Source organism: Crocuta crocuta, unplaced genomic scaffold, assembly GCF_008692635.1.
Source record: "Crocuta crocuta isolate KB4526 unplaced genomic scaffold, BGI_CrCroc_1.0 scaffold31, whole genome shotgun sequence".
Taxonomy (NCBI): Eukaryota; Metazoa; Chordata; class Mammalia; order Carnivora; family Hyaenidae; genus Crocuta; species Crocuta crocuta.
In genome coordinates, this window is record NW_027528362.1 from 4,460,699 (window position 1) to 4,471,804 (window position 11,106).

An 11,106-nucleotide genomic window follows, 5' to 3' on the forward strand; every position below is an offset into this window, starting at 1 on the left:
GATTTAGCTCTGATTTTTTTCCTCCTTGCATGTGTTTCTTCAGGGGTTCCGGGGAAGATTCCCTAGCAGTTGGATAGCCACTGATCATGAGACACAGGTGTGCTGTTTCTGAGCATGTCATTCATACCCGCCTTTACCCCCAGGCCACCTGGAATTGAGCCTACATATGATCTTGGGGAAGGTGCACATAAAATTTGCTTTCATTTCTTGAAGAAACAGATTTGGAGCCTCCTTTGCTTTTAGGCATTCTAGATGGCTTTGGAATGGCCCCTCTTGACATGTGTTTGTCTGGCCATGACTTGTATACCAGTAGCACAACTATAACGGCATCTGTCTCTGGCAGAGGCCCTGACCCGACTGATGGATTTTCCAATTTCTGGATACCTTGATGGGCACTGGTGAAATCAAGACAATAATTACATTTTCATGTTTTATCACAGTTTATTTGACAAGGTGCCAGTGTTTCACAAACCTCAGATCATATTCTAAAGCAGGTATAAATAAATCGATGCATTCGTTACTTAACATTTTTAAACTTTAAATTACAAAACATTAGAAACATAAGGTTACAGAGAATAATACAAGTGCTCATGCTCTCTGCTCACCTTTCCCGTATTCCCGCTTTCACCTGACCATCAAACATGGCTCACACTGTGGACTTGCCCTGTGGCCCCTCCTGACCCTAATCAGATTCCTGTCCTGCCTTCTTCAGAAAGGTGAGGGCCACCCTGAATTTGGCCTTTTTCTCTTTTCCAGATAACATTCATTTTTCAGTGTTAAGGTTAATTTTTGTTGGAGGTAACAATTTGAAAAGTTTTACAATGGAACTTAATGATAATTTTAAGATAAAATATTTTTACAGATCAAGCAATAAAGGTGAGTCTTTTGCACATTGGGGATTTTATTTTGCAGCTATGTTATCTTTGTTTTTGTTTTTTTAAATTTTAATGTCTTATTTATTTTTGAGAGAGCACAAGCCGGGGAGGCACAGAGAGAGAGGGAGACACAGAATCTGAAGCAGCTCCTGCCTCTGAGCCATCAGCACAGAGCCTGATGCGGATCTTGAACCCATGAGCTGTGAGATCATGACCTGAGCTCAAGTCAGACCCTTAACTGACTGAGCCACCCAGGCGCCCCTATGTTATCTTTGTTTTAACCATTTTTGAAGATGGCAGTTCTCAAGATCTTTTCTCATCCTTTTGCTTAAAAACAACAATAACAAAAGCCAAAAACACTGAATCACTGAGTGCTTTCAAACAGCATTTTTCACAGAGGTACAGGACCCAGACTGGTATCTTAATGATACTGTTAAGTTCTTCTCTAACTCTGGGGGCTTGGGCTCCGGTTCCTGGCTACCTGAGAGGGCAGTAGGGAGAAATGGTTTTCATTTTAAGGAAAGCTAGACTTTTATATTGGCCACGGCTCTGTATTCTCTCCCTGAGCCTCCCTGCTCCCACGCCCACCACAGAGACCCAGGGAGGCAGCCCTGGGCAGGGGGCGCAGGGCCACCATGCCGCAGCCAGGGACCTGGACCCCCCCCAGCCGCCAGCTTTGGCTGATGTCTCACCTCTCCTTGCTCGCGTCCTTCTTGATGAGTCAGACGACTGGCACACAAACCCATGGCTAGAGGCCTTAGACTGGAGATGAGGGGTTTGGTGGCATTTCTGTCGCCTGCCTCCTCTTTCTTTGTAATTTGATGACGGTTCCTTCCATCACTGCTTAAATACTAGATAGTCTTCCCGGGTCTCCCTCCCTCCCTCTTTACATGAAGATGTTGGGATGTGAATGCACATTTCTTCTTCAGGAAATATCAGGGGATATTTACCAGCCTATCTTACAGGCTCAGAAAGAGGAAGTTATTATAATCAGATTCTAGCAGTGCCTCTTAACCAAATCTGAGAGGCCCTTTTCTTGTGGCTGTTAACTGCGTCTTTCTTCAGATCTAAGGTCCGTAAAATGCATTGCATTCAGGCACCTGTGTTCTAAGTAGAACAGCCTTTAAAAATGTAATTGAAGGATTTTCACTTTTGTGGAGTCGTCAGCAGGGTTGATATTGATCCGCGCTTTCGGGTGGCCCCGAAGGGGAGCCTGCAGCAGGCCGGTAAGCCCTCCGAGCCTTCTGTCCCATTTGGCAGAAAAACACAGAATGTAGGACAACAAAAGACGGCTCCCTTTTTCATAAAAATTCGTCCTCCCACCCACCCCTCTTCCCCAAAAAGGGGACGTAATTTTTCAGCTGCACACAGTGATTTGGTGCTCACTCTTGCATTGAAACAGTTGCTGTCTGAACAGGCAGGAAACAGTTTTCTTTTAATTGCTGAAATCATTCGGAAGTGCTCCGTGCCCCGCTTCTATACAGCAGATGCTGTGCATTAATTGGCCTGTGTAGAAGTGACCCAGGGTTCCTTGCAGCGGGCCCAATTTTAGGCAGAGGGTTTAAATAGCTTATTTATTATTTGGTATAATCTGGCGTACATTATGTGCTCCTGCACGTGTCGTATTTCATGGTCTGCAGTTTCTAATGTCATGTGGGTTTCAAAACCCGTGTTTCTCTGGTAATGTACTAGCAGCAGGTAAGCTCAAAATACCATCCATCAGGAGCTAATTTTTTATCCAGATACCACAATGACTGATGAACCTGTCTTTTGTGTGAATGTTTAGCGCAGTGGAAAGCCATATGCCACTGGCACCGTTTCCGGGGCCGCCTTTACGGTTGCCGGAGAGGAGGCTTACAGGGGAAAACCCTCCGTGACATTATGGCCTCTCTCCCCCACTTGAAGGATAACTAACACCGTTAGAACAGCCCTGGTTCTGAACGACACAAGAGGGTAGGACCCGTCTCCGAGGAAAGCCGACTCCCGTAATCATTTTCTTTATCAGAAACAGGACTGCGCACTCTTAATAGGGACCTTGTTTTGTGACTCCCCGTCTGTTCCAAACAGACCTTCGCCCATTAGAAGGGCCTCCCCTGTGTGGGAAGAGCACAGCTGTTACTGTAAACCTCATCCCGGCACTGTATCACCCCCATTTTGTGGCTCTGAAGGATGAAATTGAGAAATGGGATACTGTGCAGTCAGCCTTTACATCTCCAATTTTAGGCCTTTGCCATCATTTTCATGCTTTTATTCCAAATCAAATAACATTAGTGAGCTACACCACCTTCTGATGCATGTCTGCCCTCGAGCACAGCTTTCAAGTCTGGACTTTTGGGGGCTCCCTTTTATGTTTGGTGGAGGTCTTTCTTCCCCCTTTCTCTGCTCGCTCTCTTCCTGCACTTTTCTTTGAGCCTTCTTCATGCGTTCGCAGTCAGCACGATACAAGTTGCCAGACATGTCCCCGTCTTCGCGTGCTTTCCAAGAGGGACGTGTGCCGGGGAAGGGTCTGTGTCTTTTCATCTTTGGGGAAAGAGTGAAGCGAACTTGGTAGGAGGATATTGGGGGCTTTAATCAGAAATAAGGGGTTTAAATCATTAGCACAACAAAGCATACTATAAGCTTGAAGATAAAAGTCTCTGGGGAAGGAGTCCTCTGAAAATAAATGGAACTTGATAGATTTCCATATCATTTATAACTTCCCTTAATTACACTTGGAAGACTTGCCAGTAAAACTGGAAAATTGGCAGCCTGTATCCATTAGAGTCATTTTGCCGACCATGGCAAGCAGCTGGCTTTACTGGATTTTATTTCCCATCACTCACAATTAATCATCAGCTGGAGATGTCTGAAACTCTTCGGCGCAGAGCGCTGCCGGGTGACATTCAGGCCTCCTAAACATGCTAAAATCTGCTGAGTAAATGGGCCGAGCTTTCGCTCCAGCTTACTCATTTTGGAGCGAGGCAGGCCCCCCGCTTAATGAGTGCTGCGCTCTGATAATCGGATGCGAATGTGAACCTTGACCCCATGTCAAAGGAGAGGACGCAATAAGCCGGATGAAAGATACGGGACTTGGGCCTCTAAACTTTACACCAATTAGACAGGGAGCAGAGAAGTACATCAGGCTGACTAGGTTTATCGAAAAGACTTGCGAGGCTTGTGACCATTTTGTAAGCCCAGCGTCGGAGACCTCCTGTCACAATCAGTGAGCCTTTATCAGATGATTCACAAAAGTGTTAGAGAAGCGCGCGCACGGAGCCTTCGGGAACCGCGTGCGCACATGGGAGCTGCCCGGGCCAAGCTGTGGGCCCCGCCGCGCCTGCCCTGGCATCGCGGGCACCTGGGGAAATGCGGGCCGTGTCACCGCGGCCTTGTGAGCCCCGCGGGCAGGCCAGCCGCTACCCCTGGACCGGAGGCCCCCAGATCTGGGGGGAGGGGGACCGGCTTCCGTGAGTTCTTTCTTTCAGGGATGAATGAGTGAAAACAGACTTGACCCATTGCTAAATTGCCACAGGGACATAGAGTATTTTCCCTTTGGGACTTGCCTGCCTCTCCTGCTTATCTTTGTCTAAATCCGAGGTATCGTTTTTCTGAGTAGTGTGATTGGGGATCTGCCGCTTGAGTCCCCTGTATGGCACCTCTTCTCATGTCACGCAGGCTCCCGGGGCACGGGGCCAGCCAGGAAGGATGGACCGGCAGTGGGAGCAGAGCCCTGTGAACTTGGCCCGAGCTCCGGCGGACCCTGGTCTGAGCACCAGGGTGACCGGTTTTCATGTGGGCTCGTGGCCCAGACCCCACTGCCCTTTAGCACACGTCCTATGGCAGCCTTGTCAGCTTGGTCTTGCCTCCTTGGTGTGACCGCTGGAAACTTCCAGAGTTCATTTCTTTCTGCATTAATTGTGACTTCGCTTACTTGAAGATCCCAGAAAGAACTGGTGAGGGGTGCTGGGTCTGGCTGTAGACCCTGAGCCGGCCACACANGCCCTCCCCTCCCCCCCCACAAAGCCCACAGGGCAGGGGACAGGGAGCCCTGGGCTCCCAGGTGGAGGCTGGAGGGCAAGCTCACACAGGCCCCCCACGGGCACTAGGCCAGCTGTGACGGAGAGCGCTAGCAGCACGCGGCGGTGGGGGCGCGGGCGGGAAGAGAGCTGGTTACTCATTTTTGGATATAATTCACATTCTTTTGTGTTGGGTGTCAGATCCATTTCCAGAAACTCCCCCAGGCCTTTTGCCAGGATGCCCAGTCCTGGGGCCAGGACGCTGCGTGGAGAGGGCAGCTCTGGCCCCTTGGTCCCTAGGAGAGCGCAGTGTGAGTCCACGGGGTTTGCATGCAGGGCCCCTGGGGGCAGTTGCCCTCTCTCATCTCGCTGGGCCCCTGCCTGCCTCTGAAAAGAAAAGCCCCTAAACACGACTGGAGGGGACAGGTGTGCCGACGCCCCTCTGCTTTGTGACAAGCGGCCCTCACGTGCGCACCCGTCGCTCTCTGCGGAATGCAGATGCCAGGGGAGAGTGAAGCAAAACGGGCAGCAAGCACAGGGCCTCGCAGCCCCGCTCCCCGGCTCCGCGCCTCTCCTCCGTGCCAGCCCCGCGGCTTTGGCAGCCCGTCTCCTCCTAGGTTTCTGTGCCAGGAGAAGGCAGCCCACCGCCTGATCAGTGGAGGAAAGGAATGCACGGGGCNACACTGGGCCGGCGCTGCCGCTGCGGTGGTGTGAGTGTCCGGGAGCCCCACCCCAGGATGCCCACCAGCACCCTGGGATAGCCAGCCAGGTGCCCTGGGAAACAGCTTTACCATTTCAAAGACTGGGAGGCCCTTTCTCAGAGGAGAAAAATCCCGGCCGCTCCCTGATGCTTCCCCGTCAAGGGCAGCGAAGAGAATAAACAGAGCAGCTTTTGGTCACAGCTGCCTCGTGGGTGGGAGCCCCAGGTTCAGCCCAGGGACTTGGTGCCCAGCTCCCCAGGACTGGCCCCGCCGTGAAGGGCCGGGGAAGCCTGAGCCAGAGCCTGTGGGAGCTTCCGGGCTCCTTGCGAGGACCGGGCAGAGCTTTAGAAATCGCTGCGCGTGTTGGAAGGCACTTCCCAGGGGCCACCTGGTTGTTACTTGGCGTGTCCTGCAAAGTTGAGACCGTGGTCCCCACGGCTGGCTGCTGTTCCTGGCCCCCCAAGGCAATAGACAGGAGCACTCCATTTTTTGGTGACAGCTTTGCTGAGATAAAATTAACAGCCAGGGCAGTTGGGCTGCTTACAGCGGGCACTTGGTGGTTCTCGTGGCTTCGCGGAGTCAGCAGTGCAGCCGTCACAGCATTTTCCTCACCCCCCAAAAGAAACGCTGTGTCCGCCAGCAGTCACTCCCCTCTGCCTCCCAGTCCCCAGAAACCCCAGATCTTTCTGTATGCAGAGATTTGCCCAATCTGGACATTTCACATTAAGTGGAAGACACCCCGTTTTGCCACATCTGTAGCAAAGGCAGATTCAGAGACCGGTTCCCAGGGGAGACCCCGCAACCAGTCCCCTAATCTTCCAGCACCAGGGGCTTTTTTCTAATGAGGACTTGATGATGATGATGATAGAGAGAGTGGTCCTTCTCTGCTGGCCCCCAAAGACGAACTTGGAACATGAAGCATTAGCGGTCGTTGCTGCTGTCTGGATAACATTTCAGAGCATTTGACAAAGCATCTCTCGATGGCTTCACTCTTGAGCGTTGTTGCAAAATGAGAAAGATTTTTAAACGTGTGTCCTTTTTTGTTCATTCTTCCAGGTAGCAGAAGGCCAGGAAATTTGTGTGATTGAAGCCATGAAGATGCAGAACAGTATGACAGCTGGGAAAACTGGCAAGGTATGTCCCCAGGTTCCCAGCAGCCCTCGCCAGCTCTGTGACAGGAAGCAGAATTGCCACCCTCGGATCTCGGATGGGTAGGCCCGGAAGGGACCGTGGAGGCGACCCCTGCCAGCACACCAGGACCGTAAGGTTGGGAGCTCTTTGCACGTTGCATCCATGTCCTTGCCTCGTGGAGAGAGTGTACGACGTGCAGGTAGCCCAGGAACAATTGTTCTTCACCTGAATGTCTTTCAAATTAAGGAGTCTTTAATTTTTAATGTTTACATCTGTCGTGGAGGCAGTTAGTTATCCGAGACTTAGGTGACACAGCAGGAAATGGTTTTAGAGATTGCAGAAATTAATGTAACTCTTCAAGATCATTTCTCCACAAACAGAACAATTCAGTTTTAGATCAAGAGGAGCTGAAGGCCTCACGCACACATGTGGGATGTCACGGTTTAGGGAGGAGAAAAGCTGCTGTATTTGTCCTGAAAGCTGTTAAGGGTAAAACTTCTTAAATGTAGTTTCTCCTTAGAGGAAGTTCCTTTTAATAATAACTTCATTATTCTCCCTTCTGAAATGATGCCACTCGTAACAGTATGAGCCTTTTCTGAGGAGAGTTTGGTGTCAGTGTCCTGGAGTGAGGCAGGGGTGGGGCAGGGAGGGGAGAGGACCACAGGCATCCTGCCCCACGGCCACACCTGGGAAGCGAGAGCAGAGCCTTGGGTCATGGGCGCCCTGACAGAGAGGTGTCAGCTCACAGTGTCGCTTGCACCAGAGAGAAACAGCCTGTCACCCCAAAAGGAGATGAGGCCCATGTGCGCACAGTAGGCCTGGCTCGGGGGACAGAGGCCCAGGGGTCCGTGGGCCTGGAGGCGGCTGGTCAGGCTGCCGTGGGCGGTGCCCAGGCCGCGGCGTGTTTGGGCGAGGAGAATGGCATGATTTGGGAATCCTGCTCTTGACATCTGGTTACTTTTCTAGAAGTAAACCAAAAGTCATTTCTCTTCTTCTTGTACAAATTGTTACATTTGCTCCTTAGGGTTAATTTAACATGTATGCTGCATTAGTGTCATGAAATTTCCATGCACGATGCAGACTTGGCCTTCATCTGGGGGGGTCCGACATGTCTGTGTCAGCAGCACGCAGGGGCCCGCGCTGCCGGCCTGAGGGGGACCCACACAGAACCGAATGTGGTCCCGGCCCGCCGAGGGAGCGTGGGGCTCTGGTCTGTCAGTGTGTGCCGTGCCCCGTGGCCTCACGGTGGGTCCTGGGTTTCACGCGGAGCTTAGCTGAGCCCTGGCCATCGCGGCCCGGAGTTGCTTTCAGGGTGTTGATGGGCTCTGGGTGAACTTGTACTTTGGCCTGACCCCTACCAGCTGGAGTCCTTCCCGCCCACCCCATTTCCTTCTGCCTGCCCAGCAGGGCGCCCCGGGAGTGGCCAGAGGAGCAGGCCCTGGGCAGCCTAGGGACCCGCACTTCTTATCTGGAGGGCCATCTTTCCTCCCAGAGAAAACGTTCACAATGGAAACCGGCCCTCCAGGTAGTGATCGCAGCATGAAAGATCCACCCTAGGCAAACACGGCAGGCTTCCGGTCAGAAAGAGCAGCCGCTTCGGTGCCAGTAGCACCTACCGGGCCTTTGAAGTGGCCGCTGCGTATGTTCATGTCGTCCTGGAGGCCCCAGGGCTTGAGTTCCAGGGAGAGGGGCCCCTCCAGCCCTCCGACTCCCAGGGGAGAAGCAGGGACACAGGCCAGAGCCCCGAACCCGCCCTCTCGGACCTTCTTCCTGTTAGCCGGGTGCTCAGAGGGCCGGGAAGCTCTAGCCCATTGTTTGTTTCCACGCGTAAGCAAGAGCCTCTGAGAAATCAAAAGACCGCCTCATCTGCACTCCAGTACCTTCCGCTCCTCTTAAATCTGAACACAAATTCGGGACAGCAAAACCTGATGACAACGGAGAGAATCGGTAAAACGTAAGGGCGCAGGGGCGCCGCTGTGGGAGCTCAGTGCCTGGTCCACATTAGGCCACAAAGTACTGTCCCTGCAGCCGCACGCCATTGGAGGGTTTCATTTTCCGTCAGAAGGAGGTTTATGGTCTCAGGCTGAGGAGTCTGTCCTGTTAGTAGCACCTGTTCTGGCTCCTGTACAATTGTGAGGTGTCTTGGGATTGGGGTTTAACACTAACCCAAGTACAGCATTCGGTCTCAGACACCGTTTCTGGCACCTGAAGCCGCAGGGGAGACGGGGAGGGCCGGCCGTCGAGAGCTCACCCGGCGTAAACGCACTGAGCTCTGAGGACGCTGCGCAGACCCCAGGGGTCCCTGGCAGCAGACACCCTCTGCACCAGTGGCTTTCAGGACAGCAGAGGACAGGCCGGGCCAGGGGAAGGTGGCGAGTCACAGCCCCACCACCAGGACGTCCCCGAGCTCGCGGTCCCCTCTGCCGGCAGGAGCACTGTCCTACCTGCTCCAGAGCCTGCCAGCCTGTCTCCGCGTCTTTAGCAACAGAAGACGAGATCCCCCTCGTGGTCTACTTAATAATTCTTACTCCTCCCCCCCCCCTTTTTTTCTAATTCAAGGTGAAATCAGTGCGTTGTAAAGCTGGAGACACAGTTGGAGAAGGAGATCTGCTCGTGGAGCTGGAATGAGTATTTATAGCCTTTCCGTCATCACCCAATTTAATTAGCCATTTGTATTATTCTTCCTTCACACTCAATTTAGTCAAGCATTTTGCAGGAACACCCCTGTGCAGCAGATTTTACATGGTCATATTTATTCCACATATAGTCACAACCAACATTCTGCCAAAATATCACCAATGGAAATTTTTATTGATATAAATACTTGTACATATGATTTGTACTTCTGCTGTGAGATTTCCTAGTGTCAAAATTAAATCAATAAAACTGAGCATTTGTCTAAATATTAGCTTGCCCTTTTTTTGAATGAAGACAATGTACATAAGAGGCTACTGGCTGTGCCAGTAGACTTTAAATACTAGCGTTTCATTGTGATCCTTTAAAACGTTTTATATACACCCCAGTTCTTTGCCTTGGTTTCATGAAATTATCATTTGCCACCTTCTCATCTCTCTGATCACCTGCTTCTTCCTGGTTGAGGACCTAAGTCCCATTTGTGGCCTTTCGGGATTCTGAGAGTCCATGCGGCACCCACAGGGGCGGGGGGCTGGTGCTCCCTCCTGCGAGGGTCTTGGCTTTCATGGGGTAGGTGAAGGGGGGGGGGCAGTGTGGCGTCGCTGGGCCTGAGGGGGGGGGGCGCCACCTTAGTAACAGCCGCTCATGGGGTTCCTGTTGCCCGGCCCACATCCTGAGGGGTTTGCTGGGGCTCCCACCCTGGGAGTGGCGGTGCGGCTGCCACAAGCCCGGCAGCTGATGCCCAGCCTCAATTTTTGTGTTTCTGTGAAGCAAGTTTCCCGTTAAGAAAAAAGGGCTAAAAATAAATAATGCTGATGTTTCTGTGCCAGATGCGGTTAGCGATCACAGTGTACCATTAAGTTGAAGAGCGAGTGCGCTCTCCCAGCGGAGGACGAGGTCACCTAGGATCAGCAGCTGTGTAGCGGTTGCTTCTGAAATTCTTGGAATCCGTTTCCTACTTTGCTGGTAAGGAGGCAGGGACGGAGTCGTGCACGGATTCGAAGCGCCGCTGACAGACAATCAGATGGAGGTGGGTAGTAATTGGTACTTCGTGCCTTGCTGGAATTATTTTAAGTGCTGTTTGTATCTGGAAGCTAAGCTTCTGTCAGGCCTGAGGAACAAATTACTAATGTGTTGGTTCTTCTCTGAAAGGCCCACCNCAGCACCTTGCCAGCAAGTAGGTGCTGGTGACTTTGCTGGATTCCAGTGAAAAGAACCTTCTGCCAAATAAGGAGACGCAAAGGAAAAAACAAAGGCCAGCAACAGTACCAGCACTTTTAAATTTGGTTTCCCACCAGCCCCAATTTAATTTTACATGAGCATCTTTAGTAGATCCTTCTTTAATAAGCTTGATCTGAAAACTGTGAATAGTGACATTTTATAGAGTCTAGAACTACACCAAAACACAGTGTGTTTTTCTGGAGTTTCTTTTATTGTACGGAGACAACCAACATCAGTTTAAAAAATTACTTTTCTTGCTGCTACAAGTTAGAGCCAGTACAGCAGGGTTGCTAAAATCTAGCTGCAACACAAAGTCTGCATTTTAAATGTTATCTTCAAAGCAAAGCAAAGCAAAAAAAACTATGACATATGAATTCTGGAAATGTCATTTAGGGGAATTAAAATCCTGAATTTCCTTATCGCTGTATTCGAGCCCCTGGCCGCCTCGAAGCAGCAGGCAGCAGAGCGCTTGCTACCGGAGAGAGCGGCGCAGGCTGTGACCCTGGTGGCGGCAGCCCGGCCGTCGCTGTGGCTGACGAGGCGACCGCC

At 51.5% G+C, this 11,106-nt stretch overlaps 1 protein-coding gene across 2 annotated transcripts in view; it reads left to right on the forward strand.

Moving 5' to 3' along the window:
* PCCA (propionyl-CoA carboxylase subunit alpha) overlaps positions 1–9,605 on the forward strand; it is a 402,236-nt gene extending 392,631 nt beyond the window's left edge. For both annotated transcript variants that reach the window (XM_077753890.1, XM_077753889.1), the window contains 2 exons: positions 6,628–6,705; positions 9,262–9,605. In XM_077753890.1, the coding sequence (XP_077610016.1) occupies positions 6,628–6,705; positions 9,262–9,330 (147 nt within the window). In that variant the 3' untranslated portion in view covers positions 9,331–9,605. The remainder of the gene's footprint in view (positions 1–6,627; positions 6,706–9,261) is intronic.
* Positions 9,606–11,106: the final 1,501 nt, after the last annotated feature.